Source organism: Streptopelia decaocto (genome assembly GCF_964273445.1).
Source record: "Streptopelia decaocto genome assembly, chromosome: 23".
Taxonomy (NCBI): domain Eukaryota; kingdom Metazoa; phylum Chordata; class Aves; order Columbiformes; family Columbidae; genus Streptopelia; species Streptopelia decaocto.
Window position 1 is genome coordinate 378964 of NC_138678.1, and position 26872 is coordinate 405835.

The 26872-nt window shown below is 55.0% G+C and overlaps 2 protein-coding genes and 1 long non-coding RNA gene across 9 annotated transcripts in view; all 3 read right to left on the minus strand.

Annotated features, from left to right (window-relative positions):
- Nucleotides 1–1820: 1820 nt before the first annotated feature.
- RCC1 (regulator of chromosome condensation 1) lies at nucleotides 1821–9120 on the minus strand. The gene is made up of 10 exons (XM_082071348.1): nucleotides 9082–9120; nucleotides 8403–8488; nucleotides 7590–7777; nucleotides 7151–7330; nucleotides 6971–7067; nucleotides 6309–6431; nucleotides 5515–5670; nucleotides 5123–5242; nucleotides 4356–4508; nucleotides 1821–3031 (listed from the first exon to the last, which is right to left on the minus strand). Exons 2-10 carry the CDS (start codon nucleotides 8476–8478, stop codon nucleotides 2856–2858), a joined length of 1269 nt encoding a protein of 422 aa, XP_081927474.1. The 5' UTR covers nucleotides 8479–8488; nucleotides 9082–9120; the 3' UTR covers nucleotides 1821–2855.
- A 1761-nt stretch (nucleotides 9121–10881) lies between these two features.
- Nucleotides 10882–12580, minus strand: LOC309449506. The gene is made up of 2 exons (XR_014185962.1): nucleotides 11756–12580; nucleotides 10882–11140 (listed from the first exon to the last, which is right to left on the minus strand). It is a non-coding gene; the product is annotated as an uncharacterized lncRNA (long non-coding RNA).
- Nucleotides 12581–12758: 178 nt separating this feature from the next.
- The window catches only part of PHACTR4 (phosphatase and actin regulator 4), a 70004-nt gene continuing 55890 nt past the window's right edge, over nucleotides 12759–26872 (minus strand). For all 7 annotated transcript variants that reach the window (XM_082071354.1, XM_082071358.1, XM_082071356.1 and 4 more), the window contains 10 exons: nucleotides 23973–24137; nucleotides 23136–23495; nucleotides 19157–19727; nucleotides 18183–18406; nucleotides 17604–17754; nucleotides 16941–16996; nucleotides 16033–16094; nucleotides 15127–15264; nucleotides 14657–14733; nucleotides 12759–14064 (listed from right to left, as the gene is read on the minus strand). In XM_082071354.1, the coding sequence (XP_081927480.1) occupies nucleotides 14049–14064; nucleotides 14657–14733; nucleotides 15127–15264; nucleotides 16033–16094; nucleotides 16941–16996; nucleotides 17604–17754; nucleotides 18183–18406; nucleotides 19157–19727; nucleotides 23136–23495; nucleotides 23973–24137 (1820 nt within the window). In that variant the 3' untranslated portion in view covers nucleotides 12759–14048. The remainder of the gene's footprint in view (nucleotides 14065–14656; nucleotides 14734–15126; nucleotides 15265–16032; nucleotides 16095–16940; nucleotides 16997–17603; nucleotides 17755–18182; nucleotides 18407–19156; nucleotides 19728–23135; nucleotides 23496–23972; nucleotides 24138–26872) is intronic.

Below are 26872 nucleotides of genomic sequence, written 5' to 3' on the forward strand. Positions count from 1 at the left end.
GCCGGGCGAGACATTTTCTCCATCTTTATCTCATTAAAAGAGACGATCTGGGACTCCAGCGGCTCTGGGAGGGGACAGAGTGCTCCACACGGTGCTATTTCAACCCAGTTTCCATCCCAAAAGGGCCAACGTGCTCCCACCAGACCTGGTTATACTGGGATATACTGGTTTGAGCTTTAATGCTGGGACTCAGGGAGGTGAGACCATCACGTGCAATGACCAAACTCGCCTCCATTTGCAGGCCCATCATTACAGGCTGGTTAATTAGCTGCTTCCCAGGGAAAACCACCGGGCCCTGCCAGTGGGCGATAATTAAACCTCGTTTCCTCTCCGAGGCAGGAAAAAGAGGCCGAGAAATCCACTCAGTACCCCCAAACCCCCTTGAGGACGCAGCTCCCTCCTGGTACCTCTGCACAGGCAGGTTTATCTGCATCCCAAGAAGCATCATGTGAAAGAACAACCAAAATCCCACCCCACCCATCGATCAAACGCCACACAAAGTGCTTTTATCCCAGAGACAAAAGAGCCTCGTGACACCAGGGCTCGTCCTCTGCCATGCGAAGCCCCAAATCCCACGTTTCTATCTTTTTTTGTCTGGAAATTAAAAGCCTTTTGCGCTCTTTGAACAGCACCGGATGGGGACGGGGAGCGTGGGATGGGGTGATGGAAACGGGTCTGGCTGTGGAGCCTCCACCCGGGGACCCCCAGACCCAGCGCGGGACCCCAGTTCCTCCTCCTCCTCCCCAGAACGCCAGCGCGGAACCTCGTTAATGAGACGCTTCCCTTTTGTCAATTAAGCCGTTTCCCTTCGCCCAACCTGTGCGGGGGCTCGTCCTCCCCCCATTTCCAGCAGCTTCCCACTGAAGTGCCGCTGCGGCTCCCAAGACAACGCGGCTGATTCACCAGCTCTGAATATTTTAAACTATTGTTCTCCCCAGCCCTGTTTTTCCCTCTGTCTTGAAAATACCAACGGGCTCCTGCTCCCCAAGGGGATGTTTCCCCTTCCCAGCAGCAGGACCAGCCCCACAGGGATGATCCCACCCCTCTCCATCCCATCCCTCTCCATCCCATCCCTCCCCATCCCATCCCATCCCATCCCTCCCCATCCCATCCCATCCCTCCCCATCCCATCCCATCCCACCCCTCCCCATCCCATCCCATCCCTCCCCATCCCATCCCATCATCCCACCCCATCCTATCCCACCCCATTTGGGAACGATTGGGGTTTTTGTCCCCAGCTGCAGATGGAGGGAATTGCCAAAACGTGGGGGGTGGATGCAAAAACCTGCCTGAGCCAAGGGGATGAGGAGCCACTGGGAGCACTGGGATGGGAAGCCCCTGGGGACAATTTGTCCCCTCGCAGCAGCTTTTCTTGGTTCAGTTTTGCATAATCAAACGTTTCTGCCCCAAACGGATGGTGAGAGAGAAGCGGGAGTGGAGCCGGACCCAGCGGACCCACCCGAATACACCAGGAATCGGGGTCCCATGGGGACAGGGAGGGTTCCATCCCCATGTCCCCAAGTCCCGTTGTCCCTTCTCCTGCTGCCATCCCGTGGCCATGTCCCACAACTGCACACGGACACCCGCGTACCGGACACGGTCACCAGGGCAGCGGTTCCAGAGGATGCCAATACAGTGACAGGCACTTTATATATAAAAATAACCCACGGTGTCCCCAGTGTGTCCCCACACCCGCTGAGCCTCGGCCTGGGGACACCCCAGTGCAGGTGGCAAAGCTTGGGGACAAGAATGTCACAGGGTTTGTGGAGAGATGTGGCAGGAGGGGACCCGGGGCTGCCCACCCCTCCCACCCCCAGCGCAACTCGGCCTTTATCAAAACTCCGTTTATTCCAAATATTAAAAGATTACAGTTTTTTTTCCTCTCTTCCTCAATGAATCAACCAAAATACTTTACATTTTCTTTAGAAAACAATTTCAGCCTATGAGGAGCCAATCCCAACCCGCCCTGCACACACCCCCGCTGCTCCTATTGCTATAGCTTAATGTATAAAATGTAACCTTTGCACACCCCTTCTCAGTGCGGGTACCCGGGGGGGCAGCACGGAGAGAGAAGATGGGGCAAGGCCGGGCCCAGGGAGGGAGACCAGTTAGACAGAGACCAGCTAAAACAGAGACCAGCTGGACCAAGACCAGCTGCACCGAGACCGGTGGCGATGGAGAATGATTCGCTGCAACAGCTGGGTCTGGGTTCTGTCTTCTCAGCGAGGCCCCAACAGCAAATGAAGCTCCTTCCTCGGCAAAGAGAACAAGAATTAAAATGACAAGTTCCCACCCGTGGGCTGGATTTTGTTGGGTCTCTGGAGGCGGCTGATCCAGGGGGGGATCCCTTTCCAGCAGCGCAGGGACCGTCCGGCATTTCCCCGTCTCGAGCGCCGGGTGCGGGAGGAGAAACCCCCGGAGCGGTGCCGGGACCCGCCGGGTTTGGCGGGCGGCAGGAGACAAGTCTGACTTGGTGAAGAGTTTAGGCCAAGGAGCACCCAGAGCTGGGGAATGCGGGCGGCTCAGAAAGGCCAGTGCCCAAACCTGCTTGTGCAGTGAAGGACGGACCTCGGCTTTGCCAGGCAAGGAGATATGAAACAGAAATGAGAAGTGGAAAAGCCATCCAGCCACAGCGCTGAGATCAGTTTGGGACCAAGCTGACCGAGCCCCGGGCACTGCGGGTGGACAGACAGACGCTTGCAGGGAAAAAATGAGCATCCCTGAAGCGCCCCGGGGCGTCCCGCCCTCCCCAGCACCGCTGGTGGGAAACCAGAGCTGGAAACCAGCGGCCAGAGGCGGGTGGAAGGTGGGGGGTGTGTGCGGGTCCCGCTGGGCTCGGCTGCGGGGTCACTTCATCAACTCTGCTCCTTGTCCCTGACCAGCAGCACCGTGTGTTGGCCGCCGCTGGACACGGCCAGGACCGCCCGGTTCTCCAGCTGCTTCCCCGTCATCTCCACGGGGCTCCAGACATCGTCCTCCTCCCCCGTGCTCAGCTGGTAGTTGGTGCCCATGCCCCAGGCAAACGCTCGACCTGCAAGGGAGGGAAACGCAATTTTGGCTTCCACATGGGACAGGATGAGGTGGGAAGAGGACCCAGCACCCAAATCTGAGGAGACTTCACACCCAGACAAGGGGGGTGAGTGATGGTTGCGAGATGCAGGCAAGGGGATGAGCAGCAGTGCCTGGCAACTCACAGATGTGTTTTATAGAATCACAGGATGGTTTGGGTTGAAGGGACCTCCCCAGCCCTCCAGTGCCCCCCCTGCCATGACAGGGACATCTTCACCAGCTCAGGGTGCTCAGAGCCCCGTCCAGCCTGGCCTGGGATGTCTCCAGGGATGGTTCATCCACCACCTCTCTGGCCAACCTGGGCCAGGCTCTCACCACCCTCAGGGCAACAATTCCTTCCTCATGTCCAGCCTGAATCTCCCTCCTTTAGTTTAAACCATCACCCCTTGTCCTGTCACAACAGGCCCTGCTCAAAAGTCTGTCCCATCTTTCTCAACACCCATTTAAGTCCGGAAAGGCCGCAATAAGATCATCACACAGTCAAGGCAGTTCTACCCCAAGGAGCAAAACAAACCCCCCTGTCCCCTGCAAACCCCCTCCCCACAGCCAGGGGCTGCGGGTGTCACCAGAGCACGGGGCTCTTGAGCAGCGGAGAAGGACCTGTGGGAAAACGACCCCCTCCTGGTCAACACCCCGTTACAAACAGAATCCCAGAATGTCAGGGGTTGGAAGGGCCCTGGAAAGCTCACCCAGTGCAATCCCCCCATGGAGCAGGAACACCCAGATGAGGTTACACAGGAAGGTGTCCAGGCGGGTTGGAATGTCTGCACAGAAGGAGACTCCACAACCCCCTGGGCAGCCTGGGCCAGGCTCTGCCACCCTCACCCCCAACAAGTTTCTTCTCATATTCAAGTGGAACCTCCTGTGTTCCAGTTTGCACCCATTGTCCCTTGTCCTGTCACTGGTTGTCACCAGAAGAGCCTGGCTCCATCCTCCTGACACTCCCCCTTTCCATCTTGATCCCCAGGAATGAGTCCCCCCTCAGTGTCCTCTTGTCCAGCTCCAGAGCCCCAGCTCCCTCAGCCTTTCCTCACCCGGGAGATGCTCCACTCCCTGCAGCATCTTGGTGGCTGCGCTGGACTCTCTCCAGCAGTTCCCTGTCAAAACCTCACTGCCAAGGCCCTACGGAAACACCTGAGCAGCTGCTGCCCACGTGCCCGGGTGCTCCATGAGCGCCAGGACCTGCTCCAGTCCCGATGGACCGGGGGGGGCCAGGACGGACGGATGAGGAGGGGGGAGGGTACACAGGGTGACGTTCCGCAGCCCACGGGGGTCCCCGCACTCACCGTCGCTGCTGACAGCGTAGCCGACCGACGCTCCGCACGCCACGGAGGAGATGCGGGGGAGCTCGGGGATGACGGTGGGCGTGCTCTTCTCCTCCACCCCCGCGCCCAGGCCCAGCCGGCCGTACTCGGCCCTCCCCAGGCTGTAGGCTTTACCTGGGGCACGAAAGACGCGCAGAGAGGTGACTCAAGGGAGAAAAGCTCACACCAGGTCATAACCAGATCTTCTCCCCCTGTCCCAAATCCCAGAGGAGCAGCCCTGCTCCCTGCAAAGCCCATCGGCACACCCCAGATCCTGACCAGGGGCTGCGGGGTGGGATAGAGACCCCTGGGCTCCCTAAAATCAGTGGGGTGGGCAGGTGTCTGGAGCCAGAGCAGAGTTCAGCAGTGACTGCAGGTTGCTGTCATCCTCCCTAAATTCACGTCACCCTCATTGCCTTGACCACTGAAGACTTCGAATCGCAGAATCATGGACTGTCCTGAGCTGGAAGGACCCACAGGGTCAGAGTCCAACTGCTGTCCCTGCACAGGACACCCCACAGCTCACCCCGTGTGTCTGGGGACGGTGTCCAGTCTCTTCTCGAACACTGTCAGGTTGGGGCCGTGACCCCTCCCTGGGAGCCTGTTCAGTGTCCAGCACCTCTGGGGGAAGAACCTTTTCCTCATGTCCCACTGACCCTCCCCTGATGTGCTTCAGCATGTCACCCTCACCCCAACACCCCCCGTCCCAATCTGTGCAACTCCCGGCCCCCCGTGACGCCAACACTCACCCTCCGAGTCGACGCACACCGTGTGGTGCTGCCCGCCCGAGAACCCGACCCAGGACTTGGTGGAGTTCTTGAAGCACGTCAGGTTCTGCGGGGAGAAGCAGGGCTCGGTGTCCTGGGTCCCTGCGGGTGGGACGCACAAACCCAGGCAGGTCAGCTCCGCGGGCACGGACAGCCCCAAAGATTAATGCAGCCCCCAAAGCCCCGAAAATCCAATTTCTTATCAAACCCACCAGCTGCAGGGGTTGAGACCTAAACCCTTGAGCCCCCACCCCAGTTTCCACCCCTGGTGTGTCCGGCAGCTGTTTGGCGTTCAAGCCAGAGCAGCACAAGACAGGGGAATCTACAGCCAGACCAGAGCAAGCAGATCCGGAGGGGTGTTAAGTGAAGCTCACCCAGCTGGTGGTAGTTGGAGAGGCCGAAGCCGTAGATGTGTCCCTCCTGCGTGACGGCAAAGGTGAAGTAAGCCCCGCAAAAGGCGTCCTGGAAGCGCATTTTGCCTCTGTTGCCTTTGCCCCTGACAGGGACGCGCTGGGGGACCAGCAGGTACTCTGGGGGCAGGAGACACGGGCGTCATACAAGGTTCAAACAGAATCACAGAATCACAGAATCGACTGGGTTGGAAAAGACCTCAGAGACCATTGAGTCCAACCCTTGGTCCAACTCCAGTCCGTTTACTAGATCATGGCACTAAGTGCCATGTCCAATCTCAGTTTCAAACCCTCCAGGGCCGGTGAGTCCAGCACCTCCCTGGGCAGCCATTCCAATCCTGACCACTCTCTCTGCACAGAATTGCTTTCTCATCTCCAGCCTCAATTTCCCCTGGCAGAGTTGAAGCCCATGGCCCCTTGTCCTATTGCTGATGCCTGGGAGAAGAGCCCAATCCCCACCTGGCTGGAACTGCCCTTCAGGTAGTTCTAGAGAGTGCTGAGCTCAGCTCTGAGCCTCCTCTTCTCCAGACTGAACAAGCCCAGCTCCCTCAGCCTCTCCCCATAGGGCCTGTGTTCAAACAGAATCACAGGTCTAGTGATTTACACCCTTAGATCCAGCTCGCTGAATCCAAACAACCCATTTACACAGGAGATCTTGAGCAGCAGGGGAAGAGACTGGGTCTCCTTGCTCCTCTGCAAAGCGCGCACTGGGGTTAGGGACACAGCACCCTGCGCCTCCGAGCACGGCAACAACTCACGCAGCCCTCTCCTTCCTCCTCGGTCGGCGAAGAACGCGGGCACCCTGCCCAGCTGGCCCTGCTCGCCGCAGCCGCACGTCAAGAGGTCACCGTCCACCGTCAGCATCACTAAATGGTCGTTCCCTGGGAGGAGATGGGGAGAAGAGTGAAGCTGGAGTCACGTTCCAGATCCCCCAGCAAGACCCAGGGGCTGAGATCCCACAGGTAAAGCCCACCTGGCCCAGGTTTTTAGAATTCAGTGGGTTTGCTGCACTGAATACCCTGACAGCAGCTTCTGGCACAACTTAAACCACCAGGATTTCCCTCTTCCTGATCCCAGTTTCCCACCTGAAACTCCAAAGACATTTCTCTGGGAAGGTTTAGGGGCACAGGTCGCCCACAACCTCACCTGGGCCCTGGAGAAGCTCCTGGGCTGCTCTGCTCAGTTTGCCCAAGTCTAGAAGAGGATGAACACCTTGACCCCACAGGGTCATGCTTAGGGCACTCTCGTGAGGCATTTCACATCAGATTGGGGCAAATATTAACAATATTTAAAAGAGATACAAGGTCTGTTCTCTGAAGAGCCAGAGGAGAGCAGCCAAGAGAGACGAATACGGACCTCCTGGACCTTCACCTCCTCCTCAGGGTTCCAACAGCCTCGTGCACCCCAGGGCCTGGCTCACCTGAGACAATTTTAACGACGGGCGCTCCGAGCTGGAGCTGCACAGGAACGGAGCTCGGCTTCATGGGCTCCAGCAAACCGATCACCCCGTTGTTATCCTGGGTGGAGAGACATGTGGGGACGTGAGTCACAGAAATCGCGACCGCCAACAGACCTTCCAGCGCCTGAGGAACCGCCGTACCCGGAAAGAGCCCCAGACGAAAACCCTGCCGTCCTCTGTGAGCGCGGCCGTGTGACTGTCCCCCGCAGAGACCTGCACCACCTTCTCCTCCAGCTCCACCAGCCCCGGCGTGGTCTCTGAGCCGTCCGCTGACGTGTCGCGCCCAAGAGCGCCCTCGTCATTGCAGCCGAAGGTGTAGATCTGCAGGCAGAGAGCAAGAGGGTCAGGATGGGATCTGAAGGGGCAACAGGTTGAGTATGAAGCCAGGGGACTGGCTCCGCGCTGAATTATCCTTTGGAACCCTGAAATTGTTGTGGTCCATGGGATGGAGACCACGCTCATTCCCAGAGCTGGAGCAAGCTGCAGGGCTGCGCAGAGCAAGGTCCGGTTCTGATCCCCTGTACCAGAGCCGGCCTGGCCCTCCCGCTCCCCCCACTGCTGTTCCCCCCACCACACTCACTTTTCCCATCTGGCTGAGGCACACGGTGTGCATCCCTCCGGCCTCCGCCTGCACAATCATCTCCGGCAGCGGCACCAGGGCTGGTTTCTTCCTCTCCATCACGTTCACGCCCAGGCCCAGCTGGCCAACATCCCCCTGCCCCAGCGTCAGCACCAGCCCCGGCTGCGTCCGGTGGGACGGGTGGCAAACTGTGGAGAAAGAGGGAGATCACAGTTTGTGTTGAAGAGACCTCCCCAGCCCCCCCAGTGCCCCCCTGCCATGAGCAGGGACATCTTCACCAGCTCAGGGTGCTCAGAGCCCCGTCCAGCCTGGCCTGGGATGTCTCAGGGATGGTTCATCCACCACCTCTCTGGCCAACCTGGGCCAGGCTCTCACCACCCTCAGGGCAACAATTCCTTCCTCACGTCCAGCCTGAATCTCCCTCCTTTAGTTTAAACCATCACCCCTTGTCCTATCACAACAGCCCCTGCTCAAAAGTCTGTCCCATCTTTCTTATTGTCCCCTTTTAAGTCCAGAAAGGCCGCACTAAGGTCTCCCTGGAGCTTCTCTTCTCCAGCTGAACACCCCAACTCTCAGCCTGTCCCCAGCAGAGCTGTTCCAGCCTCGGATCATTCCTGTGGCTCCCCTGGCCCCTCTCCAGCAGCTCCATGTGTGTCTGTGCTGAGGACCCGGGGCTGGACCAGCTCCGCAGGAGGGTCTCACAGAGCAGAGGGGAATGAACACACAGAACACGCAGGGAACGGCCGTTGTGTTAAAGCTGGTCCCTGGCAACCGGGAGGGAAAACTCCCAGGGATTTTTTAAATGATTTTTACCTTTAATCTTCTTCCTCCCCGGCGACTCCTCCTCCTCGGGCACTTGGCTCTTCTTCGCCGAGCGTTTCCCCGGCATAGTGTCGGCCCTGAGCACCACACACCTGTCAGGGCACCCACGGCTGCTGGGGGCTCCCCCCGTCCCCCTGTCCCAAATCCCCTCAGACACCTGCGGGGCCGGCGGCTGAATTCTGATTTAAGCACCGATCCCCACTCCCACTTGGGCTAAATGGCGGGTTTTTTTCCTCGCGTGTTTCACCCACGGCCCCCGCAGCCGTGACCCCCCCACGGCGGGTGTCGGCAGCCCCGGGGGGACACGCGGTGACACGGGGGGGGGGGAAACAGACCCCTCCAACACTGACTCCCTCCGTGTCCCGCACCCCACGCAGGAACACGGCCCGGCGTGGGGGGGGGGGGGCACCCCCAGACCTGCCCCCGGGCCGCTCTCCCCCCAGCCCGTTCCCGCTGTTTGAATTCCCCGCGCCGCCCCCCCCGCCCCACGTGTGCCCGCGCAGGCCCCGCGGCCCGGCCCGGCCTTTCCTCCCGCCGGCCGCCGCTCGCCGCGGCACGGACACACCGAGGGGCGCCCGGGGCCCAGCGGGAACCCCCCGCTTCTCCTCCATCCCCTGCTCCTCCGCCCCCTCCTCCCCCCGCCCGCCTCCCGGCCGCCCCGCGCTCCCACCTCCGCTCCGCACCGGCCCCGCTGCGCGCTCCCGCACTGCGCATGCGCGGGGAAGCGCCGCCGCGGCACAGCGCCCCATACCGGGCCGGAGGCTCCACCAGCGCTTGAGCGGCGCCCTGATTTCCAAGGTGTGCGGATATCACGCCAATAATTCAATATTTTCCCCTTGGGAGTAGTTACGCGCTTCTCTTAACAGTTTATACCTTAAATAAGCTTGAGGTATTTCTTAGTGGCTTATGGAAACTGAATCAGATGGGCTTAAAGTATCACAGCACCCAGAATGTGAGGGGTTGAAGGGCCCTGGAAAGCTCATCCAGTGCAATCCCCCCATGGAGCAGGAACACCCAGATGAGGTTACACAGGAAGGTGTCCAGGTGGGTTGGAATGTCTGCACAGAAGGAGACTCCACAACCCCCCTGGGCAGCCTGGGCCAGGCTCTGCCACCCTCACCCCAACAAGTTTCTTCTCATCTTGAAGTGGAACCTCCTGTGTTCCAGTTTGCACCCATTGCCCCTTGTCCTGTCACTGGTTGTCACCCAGAAGACCCTGGCTCCATCCTCCTGACACTCCCCCTTTCCATATTGATCCCCAGGACTGAGTCCCCCCTCAGTCTCCTCCAAGCTAAAGTAACTCAGGACCAGCAGGCCTGTGCTCTGTACCCAGGATCACAGCCAAGATACCCCCTGACAGAGGGTGTTCTTGAGCTGTTTCATAGAAAACACAGACTTACGTCCTATTCAATTAGTTTGTATAAAAGCAACAAGTTCAGTGACGCACCCCCTGCAACACCAGGAGTCACTCCAAATCCTGCCAGTTAACTCAGAGCCAGCTGATGTCACATTGCCAATTTTTAAAAGCTTTTACGGTCATATTTTGAAGCATTTTGAGTGTAGCAGGGACACTCATGATGTCCTTTGCTGGTGGAAATAACCATGCATGAGTTGAAACCTCAACCGGGTCACACACGGCCAGTACAGCGGGCTGCCCAGTGCAACTGGTACTTTGTCAATTGTAAGGCGTGGAACTAGAACCAATTCATTTATTTTTGACAGTTTGTGCCAAATGTTCCAAATTCAGGATTCTGTTTATGTGAAAGCAGCGTAATGTGTCACCAGATTCCTCCTTGCAGCTGGATTCCTGAGTCCAGTTACTGGAGCTTTAGAAGCTTATGGTCCTGATAATTAAATGGAGACAAAGCCAAGTGCTTTGCACACTGGGATGCCCCTGAGGGGCTGCAGGCTGTCGAGGGCACACACAGACCATTCCACCTTCTCTAGGATTCCACTGCCAAATGGAAAATCCTGCTTTTATTCTTGAGTGGGAACAGGAAGACCAACCTTTCCCTCTGGGTGTCAGGTGGGGCCAGGGCAGGATATCCAGCCAGCTGGTCACTCATTAAACTTTGGGTTTTAACTATTGAAGCACAACCCCCCACAGAGGCTGCTGATCACATCAATTTTATTCCCTTTTTGCAGGGGAGTGGGCTTGCCCCACCCTCAGAGCAACAAACCTGGGGTACAGACTACATTATCTGCTCTGGGTTTAGCTTTTAATAGGTGATATAAAGGTAAATCTGCCATTAAATGATCTAAAACTAAAGATACCTCCTACTCCTAATCCAGCTCAGTTAATAACATGGATTCAAGTGGGTTTCTGCACCTTTCACCACACTCCACAGGACGCATTTAACAGGAATCCCACTTGTGCCACCAAGAAAGAGGCACCAACAAAAGCATCTGGAATTTCTTTCACATTCCAGGACTCATCGAGCAAACGCACACAAAGAAATGTACACCAAGCAAAAAAAATTAAAGTCAGCTTTATTTAGTTCTCTGCTGCAGTTACATACAGGTTTACAACCCATCAGTACTTGAAGTATCTTGTGCTTCCAGCCCCGTCTGGTTTCTGTGGCTACATTCATTATATACACAGCATGAATGGAGCCTTAGCTACCACCTCTATTATTCAGGCTGGGACTTGCACTATACTCACCCTCCTCCACTAAACACGTAGACTCTCTCCTGTTGTTTGCATCTCACCACCACCAGTGACTGCAAAACTTTAGAAAAAAAGATAAAATAAACTTACTACTTGGTAAGAAACACACGCTCTATTGGCTATGGGATTATCAGGCAAAGCCCAGGCACATGTTCCCAGTCCTAAGCAAGCTCAACATGTGCTGACCACGTGCCTTCCCATTATCCCAGCACTCCACCACCCACGTTAATTAATAAAGACATTTCAAAAGCCTCCCAAGACCCATTAACATGAAATAATGGTTGATTACAGGGGCTTAAGCCAGGACCTTCATGGCTTTCCACGAGGTTTGCATCTGCTTTTTAATAAATTCCTACATTGCAAAAATAAGGCTTAAAGCTAATCGAGCAAATAGTGTTCACCTTTACTTCACCAAGGATTGCCCCCCCAACTTAAAAACAGAATCAGCCTCTTTCCCTCATCCATCTAAAGCCCAACAAAATCTTAGCAGCTAGGGAAAGCCTAAGGTAAGCTTTCACTGTTAAGCAAGACCTACAAAGTCTTCAAAGGTCTTAAAGCTGATCTGATTCAGTTTCCCTAAGCCCCTTAGAAACGGCTCAGGCTTATTTAAATTTAAAGAGAAGCGTGTAACTACACCCAGGCAACGATATTACATTGTTCATGCAATATTACTTGCCTTGGAAAACAGTGCTCCACTCCATCTTCTCACATTTAGGACTGGAAATAAAAAATAAACGGTATTGTAAGTAATTGCTCAAGGGCTTTTTTTCTCTTCCGTTCCCTCCACAGCCGCACAAGCTAGTGCATCCCCCCCATGACACCCCAAAAGGCATTTTGGGTGGTAAAGCTGTTTCCTGCATGGTTTATCTCCTCCGTCACGGCCCGGGGGCTCGGAGAAGCAGTAGGAATATGCAGGCTGCAGGCTCGAGGCCCGGCTTGTTCTCCAACGTCGTGGAAAGGGACCGTACGTCACGGGCCCGAGGGCCTACGCTCCCGTGCGCCACACGGGCAGAGCCGAGAGAGAGCGACTTCTCCGGATGCCCACGTCGGGTCTGCGGCTTTAAAGCACCTTCACCCCCAGCCCACAGAGGTGAGCCCACGGGTGATACTCACAGCAGGAGCGAGCCGGAGGCGGCTGGGGTGGGGAAGGCGGCAGTGCAACCTGAGGGGAGAAAAGGAGGAGGCGGTGAGGAGCGGCTGAGGGCAGCGCGGCCTGAACGTCCCCTCATGAGCGCCAAGCGGGGAGCGCTCACTCACAGCCCACCAGCACGGGAACAGGCATGCAGCACCCCTGCATCCGGCCTTCCACGGCCCGAGGGACCCCACGCTTACAACCCGAGGAAAGGGAATTAAAGAAGAAAGGGAAGAAGGCGAAGGCCGCGGCCTCGTCACCAGAGCCAGACTCACCTCCCGCCAGCCCCGCTCCCGACGAAGAAAGAGAGCGGGGTTACCCACGCCGCGGTATTTATAGGGCGGGAGGGGCGGGGCCAGAAAGGCGCATGCGCCGTGCTAAGGGAGGCGTGGCTAGCAGCGCATGCGCAGTGAGTGCACGGGGCGGGGAGGCGGTGCTGCGCGCTGTGGGGGGCGGCGGTTGGCGCATGCGCGGTGGGAAGGCGGGAAGGGCTGGCGGGCGGGGCGCTTCTCATCAGGTAAAACACACACAACCACAAAAAGCCCTTAGAAAAAAAAAATCCTAAAATACTTTTATTCAATAATTAAAATCTGTTGCTGAGGAGGCCGATATACAATGCAATGATTTAGTCTACAGGCGTACTGTACAGGGAAGCCGTGAGGGAAGAACCCCCCGCCGCCATCTTGCTGGCCCTGAGGGGACAGGGACACCCCCCAGGGCCACCCAACCGCTGTGAACACGGCGAGTCCTCTCCCTTCCCACACCACTCCCTTCTTCACAGTAAGTGGCACCTCACACATGGGTTGGTTTTGTGCATGATACAGCAGTGGCCGATACCGGGTTATTTTTAAAAAATATCCACATTTAGGAAGAACAATACGAGATCATTCTCAGAAGAGAAAGAATATCTTGTTAAGGTCACTTTTAAAACCTCTTCTTCCCCTCCCTTCCACCCACACAGTGAAATTATCAAGTTTCCAGTAGGTTTAGCTGTAAAAATGAGAAAAGGCAAGTTTCAACCTGATTTGGGAGAGTAAAAAACATCCGTGAGGAAGCCACAGTAAAGAGAACCAACTGCTCTCACAGCTTCCCCAATTAAAAAGGCAACAGTCATTTCCTGGTTCTGTAATTTAAGCCTAGATATCTCAAGATCGGTTAACGTCACAGCGAGTGTGAGAGAACGGGCAGGGAATGTTTTAGACATTTGTGGGTTTTGTTTCTCCTTTTTTCTTTTTACAAAAAAGATGCAGCATATGTTAATATCTATACAATTCCCTTCCAGGACAAACAAACCGTTGGTCAGTAGTGATTCAGGACATTAAGGACATGACGGAGACGCAAGCAAAACCAAGAAAGAAACAGAATTATGAGTGACAATGTCAGTTGTCTGCCAGGTCTGTACACACCGAATATACACACGTGCTGCCGCGCACACCCCCGTTCTCAGTTTTCCTGGTGAGGAGGAGGAAATGAAGGAGTTTCGGCCCCAAAAGGAGTATTTACAGCTGAAAATTGGGCCTGTCCGGGCTGAGAAAAGGATCCGGGGAAGGAAATGTTCATTCCCGTGTGCGCGGTCTCCTGGCAGAGGCGAATTGCTGAGCCGCGCGAGGTAATTCATAGTGTTCGGTTCCAGCCTGATGGCACTCGAGACGTGTTTGTTCCAGTGAAATGCTACATTCAGGCAGGGTTCTCCTTCCCTGGCTGAAAGCCCTTTTTCTGGATATGTTTTTGAAGGCAAAGCTTGGAAGAGCCGAGGTTCCACCCTCGCTGTATTGCCTCGGAGAGGGACGCAGAGAGCTCCCAGTCCTCTCGGGTCTCTTGCTCCCTTCTTGGAAGATTATGGTCGATGGTACCTAAAAGCCAAGTGGAAAAATCAGAGTTTCGTCCTTGGAGCTCAGGTTAAATGGTGACTGGGGCACTACAAATGGCCAAAGAGAGTAAACTGAATTATCTCTGAACTCTCAGCGCTGATAGAAGCTGTTAACACCACATGATCTCACCTCTGCCTTAGTAAATCTTGTGCTCTACAAACACTTGGCCACACAGTGCGACTGTTTGGGGAAAAGAATCACTTGGGCCATGACCCACAGGCTGCTTCACAGATAATACCCGAGGTAACTACCACGGTGTTTTATGGCTGTGGCTTCTGCTGAATGTCCCTGCGCCCAGAAAAGGACATTCCAGCTACAAGGTGACACCGGTGTCATGCACATCTCCAACCAGCCACTGGTCACTTTGAGTCTCCAGGACTGAAGCCCCAGTTTAGGGAAGAACAACCTCATTTATGTCTCCTACTTCTCCAGTCCCCAACACTGCTAAGGCAGAAAGGGACATTAAATCTCCAACTGCCGTACAGATATTTTTTGTAAGGCTTTAATATTTTGCCTCTCAGCACCACGGCTCTCCCAGCAAGACTGAAACTCTGAGTGATGTGTTCCCACTCACCTCGTGAACTGCTTGCTGTCCTCGTGGACTTCCATTTCACAGCTCTTGAACTCGTTGAGCTCCTTCCGGATGGCAGCCTGCACAAGGAGAGAGATCTTTTGTTGTGTCTGGCTAAGGCATATATATATATAAAAATATATATATATAACAAGTGCCAGGAGGAGAGGAAATGGCCTCAAGTTGCACCAGGGGAGGTTGAGGTTGGATTTAGGAACAATTTCTTCCCCAAAGGGCTGTGGGGCATTGGAAGAGGCTGCCCAGGGCAGTGCTGGAGTCACCAGCCCTGGAGGGTTGGACAGACGGACATGAGGTTCTCGGGACAAGGGGCAGTGCCGGGGCTGGGGGAGCGGTTGGACTCAATGATCTGGAGGGGCTTTTCCAACCCAAACGTTTCTGTGACTCAGTAATTCCTTTTGCACTGGACACCCTGAGTGAGCTCCCCACGCCTGGGGACAGGACACTCCTGTTACCTTGTCAGCTGGTGTCAGCTTTGTCCACGGCTTATCCGCTCGCCGGTCGTAGTCTTGAGCATCTGTTACTTCCACATATTCGTTAAACCTCAGGATCTTCCTGGCCTGCAGCTCTGCCACCGTAGGCCTTTGGCTCAGCTGAACACCAGCGAGAACAAAGAAAATTAGTTTGTGTCTCATCCACAAAGCAGCTCAGGACTAAGCAAAACTACCGAGCAAAACTAAAACCAGTTTCCTCACTGGGCCTGAACTAGAGATTCTACTAGCGAACAGGAAAAGCCTCTTACAGACAGTGCGATCTCGTGTGGATCACCAGGCCAGGGCAGAACCAAGACCATGTTGCCAAGGAGAAGGAAGACACTGAGGGGTCTGGGAACAGCGAGCCCTGCGTGACACCCCTAAACCACGTCACAGCCCGTTCTGCTTCACCAACGGCAACGCTGACATTTCGTACCACAGGCCCTTGGCGAGTGTTTTTTTCCAAGGACGAGTAACAACCACAAGTAACTAGGACATAATAGCTAAAAGCAGCTGTTGCTTTGCTCAGCTTCTCATGCTGCTGTTAAAATCAAAATAGATTTTGGGGAGCCTAGTGTGAAAGTCGCGGCCACTGAAGCGCTGTGTTCAATCAGCCAGGCCAGCAGCAGCAAACCTTTCAAGTGCCAGGTGCCCAATTTAGTTCTCATCAAGCTTGTTCTGCCCGATGCCAGCTCAGATCTATCACTGACAACCGGCACCGTTGGTGACAGTCCGCGTTCCAAAGTCACCGCAGTCAGAGGGCACTGGGGACACTTACACAATAGCCCCGTGACCTCACCCACAGCAAGGAACCCGCGACGTGCCTGCGGCCACCACCGTCCCCGACAGCTCTGCCAGATGGCGAGCGCAGCGTGGAGCCGGCCGTACCTTTCTGGTGAGCCTGCGCTTGATCTCTCGCTTCTCAGCCTGACGGTCGGCTTCGTTTTTCGCTGCCAAGGGAAAGGGGGAAATAAAAAGAAGAAGAAAGAAATTTCCTGTAAGCACCACAGGCTTTGCAAAGTGCTTTCTGGACTGGAACAAAGGAGAGTGTGGAGCTACATGAGATTATTTACGTATCTGAAAGCTCGCTGTGGCATTTCTGCACTTATGGTCCAACTCAATGCTCTTTCTCACCAAGCACCCCCGAGTGACAGTGGCAATTTGGGCCTTTACACAGCACGAATGAGTCATTCCCTCGAGCCCTGGGTACGTTAAAGATTCATGGCCATATTGTCAAAAATACATCCAAGCCACTTTACAGATTGCTCCTCCCTAAAGCTATTATACCAATGGCTCGAAGAGAATAACAGCGCAGATAAATATTTTAAATGGAAACTTCCTGAACTGACGTTTCCCGTTCCTCAAAGATGTTTATTTAAAACTTCTGCAGGGCAAGGAATGGCCAAGAGAAACACCCTTGACTGAGCGATGAGCTGCTGCTTTTTGGACCGTGCAATACAATGCTGTAATGTCTGGACCGCAAATAAAAACCCAGCCCAAACAAAAACACCTTTAACAGTCCTTGCTATGTAACATCAGAGTCTCAACCAGCCCACGGACTCTTCCCTGAGGTGGCACGCAGGGGACAGGCAGCCTTTCTACAACATGATGCTTTGAACTGTGTTGCTCGGTACCACAAATCACTGGGAAAAAATAGCAGAACCTTTACTCCAGCAGTATAACCAAAGCACGGTTCTCCATCGCTACATTTCAAGCAGATTCCATGTACACCTGGACTAAAATACTAAAGGCAAACTGATTTTCTTACTTAGGACCACTAGAGAGGCGCTACTCACGTTGAAGTATGTTCCTCTGCTCCAGTTCTTCCGCTGTTGGTCTCTGACTCAGTCGCCTAAAGAAAAGGGTGACAAGTGCGTGATGTTTTATCTGGTCACTCAGCAGCAGGGGCTGGAGGGAGGATACAACCGCCTGGTCTCAGGGCACTGGAAAGCCTTCTCGACACCCCCATTCACTGTGGAAATCACTGCTGCTCCGCATTGCGCTCCCCTCCAACAGCTGCTCACCCGTGGCACAGGTTAGGGAAGCGCTACGGCCTCTCCAAAGCTCAGAGGCAACTCTGCAGGGAGCTCAAGCAGCCAGCAGAGCCTGGACTATCACCAGACCCAGCTTAATCCACCCCCTAAGGCGCCTGCACTCAGCCTGCATCTACCCACATCTTTATTACAGCAGTAACGTTTCTGTAGTCCTTGAGATCTTCCCCTCCCAGTCCATTCAACCTCTGCAAACAGGGCCTGTCAGGGGCTACTGCTCAACCCCAGGAGGAACTTCCAACCTTTATAACCGAGGAGGAAAAGCACCACTTCACCTCCCAGCCCTGACCAGCAGCAGCGCCCAACCACCCACCACATCCCAGCACGAGGCTCAGACGAAGGCGACAGCTTGGTCCGATCCCACCTCCCGCTCGCTGTGCCAGTAACACCCTCCTCCTTTCTTCCTACCTGATCAGCGTCGTCCCGATCTGGTGCCGAATTTCGTTCCACTCCTCCTTGCTCTTCCGAGGGAACACGACCTTCTCCTCCTGCGGCGCGGCTGCGGTCCCCAGCTTCATAGCCAGCGTGTCTTTCCTCTTCACTTTGTTGGCCAGCGTGCCTGCGGGGAGGAAGAGCAAGGGGATGAGACTGAAAACGGCAGCGCCTGAGCGCAGCAACACCAGCCGCGTGCCCCTGGCAGTTGTGCTTTCCCCGGGGCTTGTTTGCAAGTTCCCACTGCAGCTCCCGAGAGAGTCACTGCAGCGATGGCCACACGCTCCCCTAACGCTGTCCCACCTGCAGGGAGGGACAGCACAGGCTGTTGGAAGAGCCATCTGCAACTGGAGCCGGGGGGCACGTCAGCAGATGAACGTACAGGTTTGGCTGTAGAGCCTTTGAAAAGTGAGGAAGAGGACATGTGGTACATCATGAAACCAAGAAGCAGCTGCTTTTAAGCGCTGTGTGAACCAGCTCTTTGATCCAGATCTCACTCCAGCCAGGCACGGGTTCAGCAGAGGGAAAAAGCCAGCTGCGACGTCAAAGCCTTACTGTTATGGCTTTCATCTTCTTCCTCATCCTCGTCATCTTTGTACAGGATGGGCCCCTCCGAGTCAGAGTCGCTCATCCCTTCATCTCCTTCCTGCTCCTCCGGCAGGACCTGGGGTACCAGTTTTGGGATGACTGTGACAGATGGCACATCTCCAATGTACACACGAGGGCCCGAACTCTGCTCCTCTTCCCGGTCATCTTCTTCCTCTTCCTCATCGTCTGGACTAACGACAAACACACTATTACATCCCTGACACATGCCACGGGGGCTGGGGAATAACCCCGAGATCAACACCTTGTGAGCTGCCCTTGGATTTGTGGGAAGCCCAGGAACCCGAGAGCCCCACCATCCTGCACCCTCTCCAAATCACAGGGAGCTCCGGCAGAGGAAACGCCAGAGGCAGGTTATTTACAGAACCAAACAGCCCTCCCACTCCTCTGCTCTGGAATTTTCAGGTTCAACCCTGTTATAACACAAGACAGTCCCTTCCCCACTTCTGTTTTGCAAAATGAAAGGCTAAGGAAGGCCACAAATGGATGAAATCCAGGACCTTGTTTTGTCTTGGTGCAATTAAAGCCAGGCCCGGATTCCCGGCATGGGCCTGTGTTTATCGTCTGGAACCCATTTCCCTTTGTGAGCAATAAAATCCCAGAACCAGGGTTGATTTCATGGGGAAGATGCACCAGCCCCTTAAGAGGCTGAAACACAGATTCAGCCAAAACAGTTCCTAGGCTGTTACAAAAAAAAACCCACCAAAAAAAAAACCCCAAAAGCAATAGAAAAGAAAGCGGCACTGCCCACAGCCCTTTTCACCATCGCAGCCTCGCAGGATACAACACCAACGTGTCGGCGTGTTGCGGGGAGCGATTTCGGGTTCTAGTGTGTGGGTTTTCACCAGGTTTAATGCGTGGCACCCACCACACAGCGTGAACCCCCGCGGGCAGGTGTTTACTGCACACAGGAAGACACTCACACTTTGAGCATCTCGATGGTGACAGGCAGCGACCTCGTCCTGCCCAGGGTGCCGTTGTCTTCTCCAAAGCCGTCGTTCTCGAAGAGCAGCGAGTGAGCCCTGTGCGAGCCCTCGGCAGGGGGGGTGACAGGCAGGGGACTGGCCAGAGCCTGCTGGATACGGATGTGCAATGGGATTTGGGGCAGGCGAGGCAGCATGTGGGGTTCACCAAACCCTTGCTCCGCCGTCCTCCTGGACACTTCCGAGGACATGAAGTCGTCGGGAGGAGGAGGAAGAGTCTCTTTGGGCAGGTCCAGGGAGCGCGGAGGGTCCAAGGCGGGCAGGGGCAGGCGCGGGGGCTCGGGGGGGATGTGTGTGGGCAGCGGTGGCGAGGGCGAGGGCGGTGGGTAAGCGGAGGCCATGTGCATCGGTATCGGTGTGGGGCGGCTCGCCGGCACCGTCCTGTCGCTCGGGGGCTTGGAGGGGACGGCTGCCTCCGGCGCAGCGTTCGGCAGGAGGCCTCTCTTCGGTGGGAGAGGAGGGGAAGGCTTGGACAAGCCAGTACCGCTGTTCATTGCTTGAGAAAGTTCAGCTGAAAACAAAGAACACAAAAGCCACTCTATTTAACGAGGCGTTTCCAGATACCAGTGTGGAATAAGCACGGCAGAGCCTCGGACCACGCGATTTTGGCTGCTTTTGCAGCTTGCGAGCCTCCAGTTTGTCCTTCCTGCAGCCAAGGTCAGAACTGGAAGAGCAGCCAGAAACAAGCAGACAGGGAGAGGTCTGCGCGTCCTGCTGCTTCGGAGAGAGACCCAGCACCAGGGACGGCAGATGGAGCTCACCCGGGTCGCTCGCTGCCTCGGCCAGGGAACGCGGGCATGTAGGGCACTTTATGGCTATACTTACAGCATCAATTTGCAAAGGAATCTGAGACATCCCAACACCCACCCCACAGACTCCAGTTGTGATAACGGCTCCTTTGTATATTAAAAAAACACATTTTGGGAAGTCTCGCTCAAAGGTAAAAGCTGAACTGCAAGCAGCAAGTGCTCTCCCTCTCTCCATTCACCTGCCCGCAGCTCCTGCCCGCCTGAGGATGAGCTTCTACTCTGCTCCTGAAGTCATATAATCTTCCCTGCAGCTACGAAATAAAGAGCAAAACTTCCAAATGCTTTATGTGCTGTGTGACGGAAGAGAGAGGGAGAAATGGAGACCGTGTCATATCACTGAAGCAGCAATCTCAGGTTCCTCACACACCCCCTGGCTCCCAGGAAGAAGCTGCACCAGTGAAAACTCCTCTCGCTTCAGGAGTTCACAGCCCTTAATGTCCACGTATCAATGGCTTCTTGGGCTCGGAAAGGTTTTGCCCACCTGAAGATCAGATTTACTGGCTGTTTCTCCTGGAGCAGGTGACGGTGGCCCCGGTGCGGAGCCGGAGGGACCCGCAGCACCAGGCACCACGAGAGGGTGCTGCGAGCGGGAGCGCTTCGCCCAGATAAGGCTGCATAGCTGGAGAGAGGTGCGCGCATTTTTGGGATGTTTAGCATTTTCAGACTTTCCCCTTGTAGATTAAGGGGCAGATTGTGCAAAACACCCAGTGCCCTCAGCTCCGGTCAACGCCAGCCCAGAGGGATTCCAGGATCTCCTCAGCAGGAGGAGCGCCAGGCGGGACCAGGCTCGAGTCACCTTTGGATAATAAGAGAATTTGAAAGGGATCAAGCAGCTGGCAGAAGGAAGAGGCAGAGAAAGGCTGCGTGCTGCTCAGGGCATCGTTCCCGCCAGCCCGTCTCTGTTCTGTGCGATAAACCCAGCGCACCAACTGGCCCAGCTCGTGTGACGTGCCACCGCGGCCAGACCCGCTGCTCTGGCACCGCTGCAGTCACTGTGGTTCCTGAAACCGGGTGCCGCGGCTGCCACCAAGCTCAGGCCCGCGGGACAGCGCCCTGTGCCCTCCTTGCTTCTCAAGCTGCTGCTGATTAAATTCCAGCTCCCCAACGGCAAGTGTTTCCTGAGCCTTATTGTCAGCTACTGCACCAGACACACCAGAACTGCTTCAAGAACAGAAGGGAACATCTTCACGAGGGAGCACAGGGGTGACCTGCACATTAACAGTCCTCCCCTGCCTGAGGTTGTAACAGCACAAAAGCGCACACGTTCCTGCGTCAGAGCATGCAAAGCCCCGCGGAGAGCTCGTGAAGCCAATTCTGCTGCTGCTGTTTATCCACAGTGACAAAACAAGGCTCATGCAGCAATGCCGGCTCGCCTGCTGCAGTTACAGCTCCATCCAGCCCCAGGTCCTCAGCACAGGACACACATGGAGCTGCTGGAGAGGGGCCAGAGGAGCCCCAGGAATGACCCGAGGCTGGAACAGCTCTGCTGGGGACAGGCTGAGAGTTGGGGTGTTCAGCTGGAGAAGAGAAGCTCCGGGGAGACCTTAGTGCGGCCTTTCTGGACTTAAAAGGGGACGATAAGAAAGATGGGGACAGACTTTTGAGCAGGGCCTGTTGTGATAGGACAAGGGGTGATGGTTTAAACTAAAGGAGGGAGATTCAGGCTGGACATGAGGAAGGAATTGTTGCCCTGAGAGCCTGGCCCAGGTTGGCCAGAGAGGTGGTGGATGAACCATCCCTGGAGACATCCCAGGCCAGGCTGGACGGGGCTCTGAGCACCCTGAGCTGGTGAAGATGTCCCTGTCATGGCAGGGGGGCACCGGGGGAGGTGGGGAGGTCCCTGCAACCCGGACTGTCTGCAGCACAGAGCTGCAAAGCCTCTCTCCACATGTGCATTCTCATCCAGGAGACAAAAGCAGGACTGGCTCCACTCCTCCGCAGCCACAGGTGCACCCAGCCCAGCCCCGGATTGCTGGGGAGAAAGGCAGGTGGGGTCTGAACGCAGGTTTGGACGACTGCTGTCTCCAACAACATTCTTTTTCTTCCACAAGTACCTCCTGCAATTAGCGCTGGGGCATTTCAAATACCAGCTGTGATGTGTGCAAGCAGCTTAAAGAAAACAAGCAAGTATTTCATCAAGTGCTCAGGCACGGTCAGACTAATCGAGCTGGTCTGGCATACAGGAGCGGTTAACACCAGAGCAAGGTCACTTGCAAAACCTGCTGGAGCAAGGAGAAGCCCTGAGCAGAACGGAGCGAAGCAGTTTGTACTGAAAGTAGCAGCTCCGGCTACTTCAGACGGTAACTCGCACCCTATTTAAACTTGTACCGCTGCCTCCCGACCCACACCTGGTAACGCCGCCGGTTTCTGTGATAACAGCACAGACCTGTCTGATTGATCCTCCTGGGCTGTACCGGCCTCTCGCTAATCCAACCCAAAGATGAGCAGCTGGTCTGGGAAATACGAGCAGACCATCAGCTGCAAGTTCTCATTTACTCCAGCAGTGTTGCATCTTTATGACCTCCAAAATTCCCAAGTAGAACAGGGACTCAATCAGCTTTAAGAAACTCTCCCCAGATCTTCTGCTTTGAAAAGTTACAGAGATAAAGATATTTAATTCTTTAAGTGGGAAGATTCAGCTTAAATTACAGTTGAGCTGATTTATCCATGGGCCAAGACTTAAGGACAAGATTAATCCAGCAATACAGCCACAGACCTCAAAGAAGGTGCTTGATTATAATCAGGGAAGTCCTAATTATCCCTGCCAGCTCGCACCGAGTGGAAAGCACCCGGCCCCGCGGTGGCAGCCAGAACAGACATCACTGGGTGCCATGTGGACTCTTTTGGTTTTCCTTTTTGCAAAGACCAGCTGAAAGCATCAATTCTCACTGACCGCAGTCTCGCAAAGCAAAAAATCTCATCCACCATCCACCCATCCCAGCTGAATCCCAGCCCTCAGCGAAGCATCGACATCCAGAGACAGTGTCCCGCATGGAAAGATGATCAGACGCTCCCAATCTGCTACATCATACTAAAAATCTTCTTTTACAAAGGGAAGAGACTCAGAGCATCCCAGGGTACAAAAAAACCCAACTTACGGAGGCACTTACCTATTACTGAGCTGCTATTTCTGTTGACAGGTTTGGGAGGAGGGACGGGAGGCTGTTTGGCGGGAGCTGTGCTGGTTGTACTGGTGGGAGCAGTAGTGTTGGCACTGGTGAGAGCTGGGGGCAGAGTCCTGGGGGCCGGGGAAGGGGCAGCCGTGGAACCGACTGGTTTTGCCGTAACAGGGGCTGCGGTGGAGGGTGCAGTTTTTGCAGTGCTGTTGGCAGGCGTTGGATCCTTGTCCTGCGCCTCGTTTGCCTCCTGGGAAGTGGAGGGAGGTCTTTTTGGAGGAAGCAGGTGCTGTCTGGGAACATACGGCTCCTGAAGGGGTTCCAGTTCGGGCCCAGAGTGGCTGCTGGAAGAGTCTGCAAAGTGAAACAACTCATTTTAAGAGACTGGAGAGCCCAGAGCAGGGTGGGAAGAACCAGGTGGGAATTCAAAACTGGTCACAGAATCACACACAGAATCCCAAAGTGTCAGGGACTGGAAGGAACCTGGAAAGCTCATCCAGTACAATCCCCCCATGGAGCAGGAACACCCAGATGAGGTTACACAGGAAGGTGTCCAGGCGGGTTGGAATGTCTGCAGAGAAGGAGACTCCACAACCCCCCTGGGCAGCCTGGGCCAGGCTCTGCCACCCTCACCCCAAACAAGTTTCTTCTCATCTTTAAGTGGAACCTCCTGTGTTCCAGTTTGCACCCATTGCCCCTTGTCCTGTCACTGGTTGTCACCCAGAAGAGCCTGGCTCCATCCTCCTGACACTCCCCCTTTCCATATTGATCACCATTAATGGTCCTGGGAGAATGTGAAGCAACCGATTTTACACAAATCTGGTTTCTTACCGTGCCTCTTCTTTGGTTCCTCAGCTGGAATGGGCTTCTTAAGGCCAGGTGGCTTTGTGGCCTCTTCCTCCTGGCTGTCGGGGTTACAGACCCCGGGACCCCCGATGGGGACGGTGTGGCCGTTCTTCAGCACAGGTGGGTTCAGCTTGTCTGATTCTTCATCATCTGCAAGGAGAGAAGCAAAGAGAACATGTTCAGAATGCGTGAGACGCAGGAGACGCAGCTGAGCTGACTGAGCCGCCATCCATCTGCACCGTCTTCTCTCTGGATTCTGAAACAGCTGGTGCTCAGTTTACCTTCTACAGCAGAGAGCACAGCGACAGCAAGGAGCTGAAGCTGAGAGCCCTTGATTTCATTATCGACGAAACAGTACAGCACTGTATCCCCATCCCTCTTAACCCACCACCTCGATTGGGAAGCACGCTGCTGCACTGCAGACCAGCGTGCCCGGAGCTTCGCCGCAGCTCCAGGAAGCTGCATCACAGCTGGAAACCTCCAGCGGCTTCTGCACGTCCCCATGGTCACCGAGCGCTCCCAAACCCTCTGCAAGACACATTCCAACACCAGGCCAAGTGATCTGCTGGACATGCAATAACAGATTTTGATAAAGCCTTAAAATGAGCTGAATCACCTCTGTTTTCCTTCTGTTTCTACCCTGAATTTTGCACAAAAGCCGCCGCTCTACCCCAAACGCCTCACGGCAAGGCGTATTTCCTCACTCCTTTACCTTTGTTTTAATCAGATGTTACAGTGCTGCATTACCAAAAGCTGATGGAGTTCATCTTGACTATTTCTGCTCTTACAGATGGAGCTTCCCAAATGTTCCATATGATCTCTTTTGCGGAGGGGAGAAATCCTCTTTATAGCCCATGCTGCTGATAGCACTTAAAGCTTTGGTTGCAATCAGGAAACCCTCAGCCACCCTCTGCCCCTGTAACTGCCCTGACAGGACAAACCGGTGATAATACTATTCCCCAAAGCAGACTCAGCATGGACTCCAAGGGGACATTGCCCATTTTGACTGCTTTCCCACTCGAAAAAACTTGGACACATCAGCAATTTTCTGGGAAATCCTCAGGATTTTCAGCCTCCCGTGTGTGCCAGCACGGCCGCAGGGGCAGACCCAGCACCCTCCGCCGCTCTGATTGTCGATGATTTATTCCACTCTCCCGCCCAGGCGTTGCCTCCCCATCCCCATCCGGGTGTTATTCAGAAGCTGAACGCCAAGATGCCCAGAAACCAAAAGCTCCCTGGGCTTTATTTTCTGCAAAGCCCAGCCTTGGTTCTGTCCTGGTTTTGTTAAAAACAAGTTTCTCTTTCAGTGAATTTTGCTTGTCAGCTAAAACTTCATATTAACTGCATTTTCCTGGAGAACCAGACCCATGTTTTGGTAAACCTAGCGATGGAATGCAAACTTATTGATAAGCATGGATGGACATCTCGCGAGAGGGGCGACGAGAAACAAGGGACCAAGAAAGTGACCAACTGTGTATAACATTCCATTCACGTGAATACTTCATAGAAAAGTGGGAGATCACCAGGATCTCGTCCCTTTTCCCTATGGTGACATTAGGAGAGGACCTTGTGAGTCGTCCCTGCGAACTGAGGCCAGTGACAGACTGAATCCAGCTCCGGTTGGCTGCAGAGTCCAGTCCAGGACTTCGGGTGCCGGCTCTGCAGTTGCTGAGACTTTCAAGATTGGTTTTGTATATTTTGTATTATTTTCTCTATTCTTATTAGTAGCATTAGTAAAACATTGTTGATTTTTCCAACTCTCTTCTCTCTGTCCTTCTTTCCCTCCCGATCACCTGTCCTTAGTGGAAAGGGGGAGAGGGAGGGGCAAAAAGGGGGAAATGGGGGGGGAGAGGGGGTTAACAATACATCTGCCAGGGTTTTATTGTCACCCCGCAATCTTAACCCTCGACAGGTTCCTGAGAGGAGATGCCAGACCGTGCTTATCTGCCCTTCCCTGAGACGCAGCAAGCGCAGGCAGCAAGAGGAGCCTCCTCCCCGGCCAGGGCTGAACCCGAGAGAGGAGCCGGAGCTTTATAGAGCAGCAATTGGCTCTGGCCAGTTGAGGTTCCCAGCGAGGGAACAGTGTGATCTGCTGTCCTGCCCCCCCGAAGCTCGCACGCCGCCCCCCGGCAGGAGCTGCGGGGCGCTCCCCACGGCCTCACACCCCTCGCTGCAGCTCCACTCGTGTCCTTCAAGGTCAAGAACACCCAACGCAATCTCTCCTCACCGCCAGCGCAGCACAGCCCGGTGACACCAGCCCGGTGACACCAGCCCGGTGACACCAGCCTCCTCTCCCAGCCGCACCAGCTTTGAGAGCCTCCGCCATGCCCTTCCCTGCCTCCCGCTCACTCATCTCTGCATTGTTTCCCCCCTAAGAAAATGAACTGACCTCCTAAGAGCAGGTTTTATAATTGTGAGCAAATACAATAACTCACCACCACCGTCTCATGACTGCCCAAGTGTCTTAAGCTCACAGGAGGGATTAAGATAATGCGCTTTCTAATCTGACCCTCCCGACAACACCGACTGCTCCTCGTACCTCGGCTTTGCACTTTGTCCAGATTAGACCCATCTTCTGCTTCTTAAACCAGCTCAGATGACTCAAAGAAGAAAATAATCCCAGATCTCAGCCACGCTTCTCTGACACCCTTACGGTTCGGAAGGTCTCTCCTCTGCCATCTCCAGCTGGAAGTTTGTTACCCAAAGATCAAATCTCTCTTCCAAATGTTCATCCTGTGGCCTCACACGTTTGTACCCCCGTGAACTCCTCCCGCCCAGCGCTGACACCCGCGGGTGGTACATGGATCCGTTACAGCGCAGCCGCCAACAACCGTGTTCAGGCTTCTCCTCCGCCAGTTTGGCTTTCGGTGGCCTGCTCTGAAAAC

Coding starts and splice junctions, on each gene's coding strand:
- RCC1 (XM_082071348.1), bottom strand. CDS start 8,478: ATGCCGGGGAAACGCTCGGCGAAGAAGAGCCAAGTGCCCGAGGAGGAG. Junction 4,509..5,122: donor GGTGTGCGTCGACTCGGAGG/GTGAGTGTTGGC, acceptor TTCGTGCCCCAG/GTAAAGCCTACAGCCTGGGG. Junction 3,032..4,355: donor CTACGCTGTCAGCAGCGACG/GTGAGTGCGGGG, acceptor CCTCCCTTGCAG/GTCGAGCGTTTGCCTGGGGC.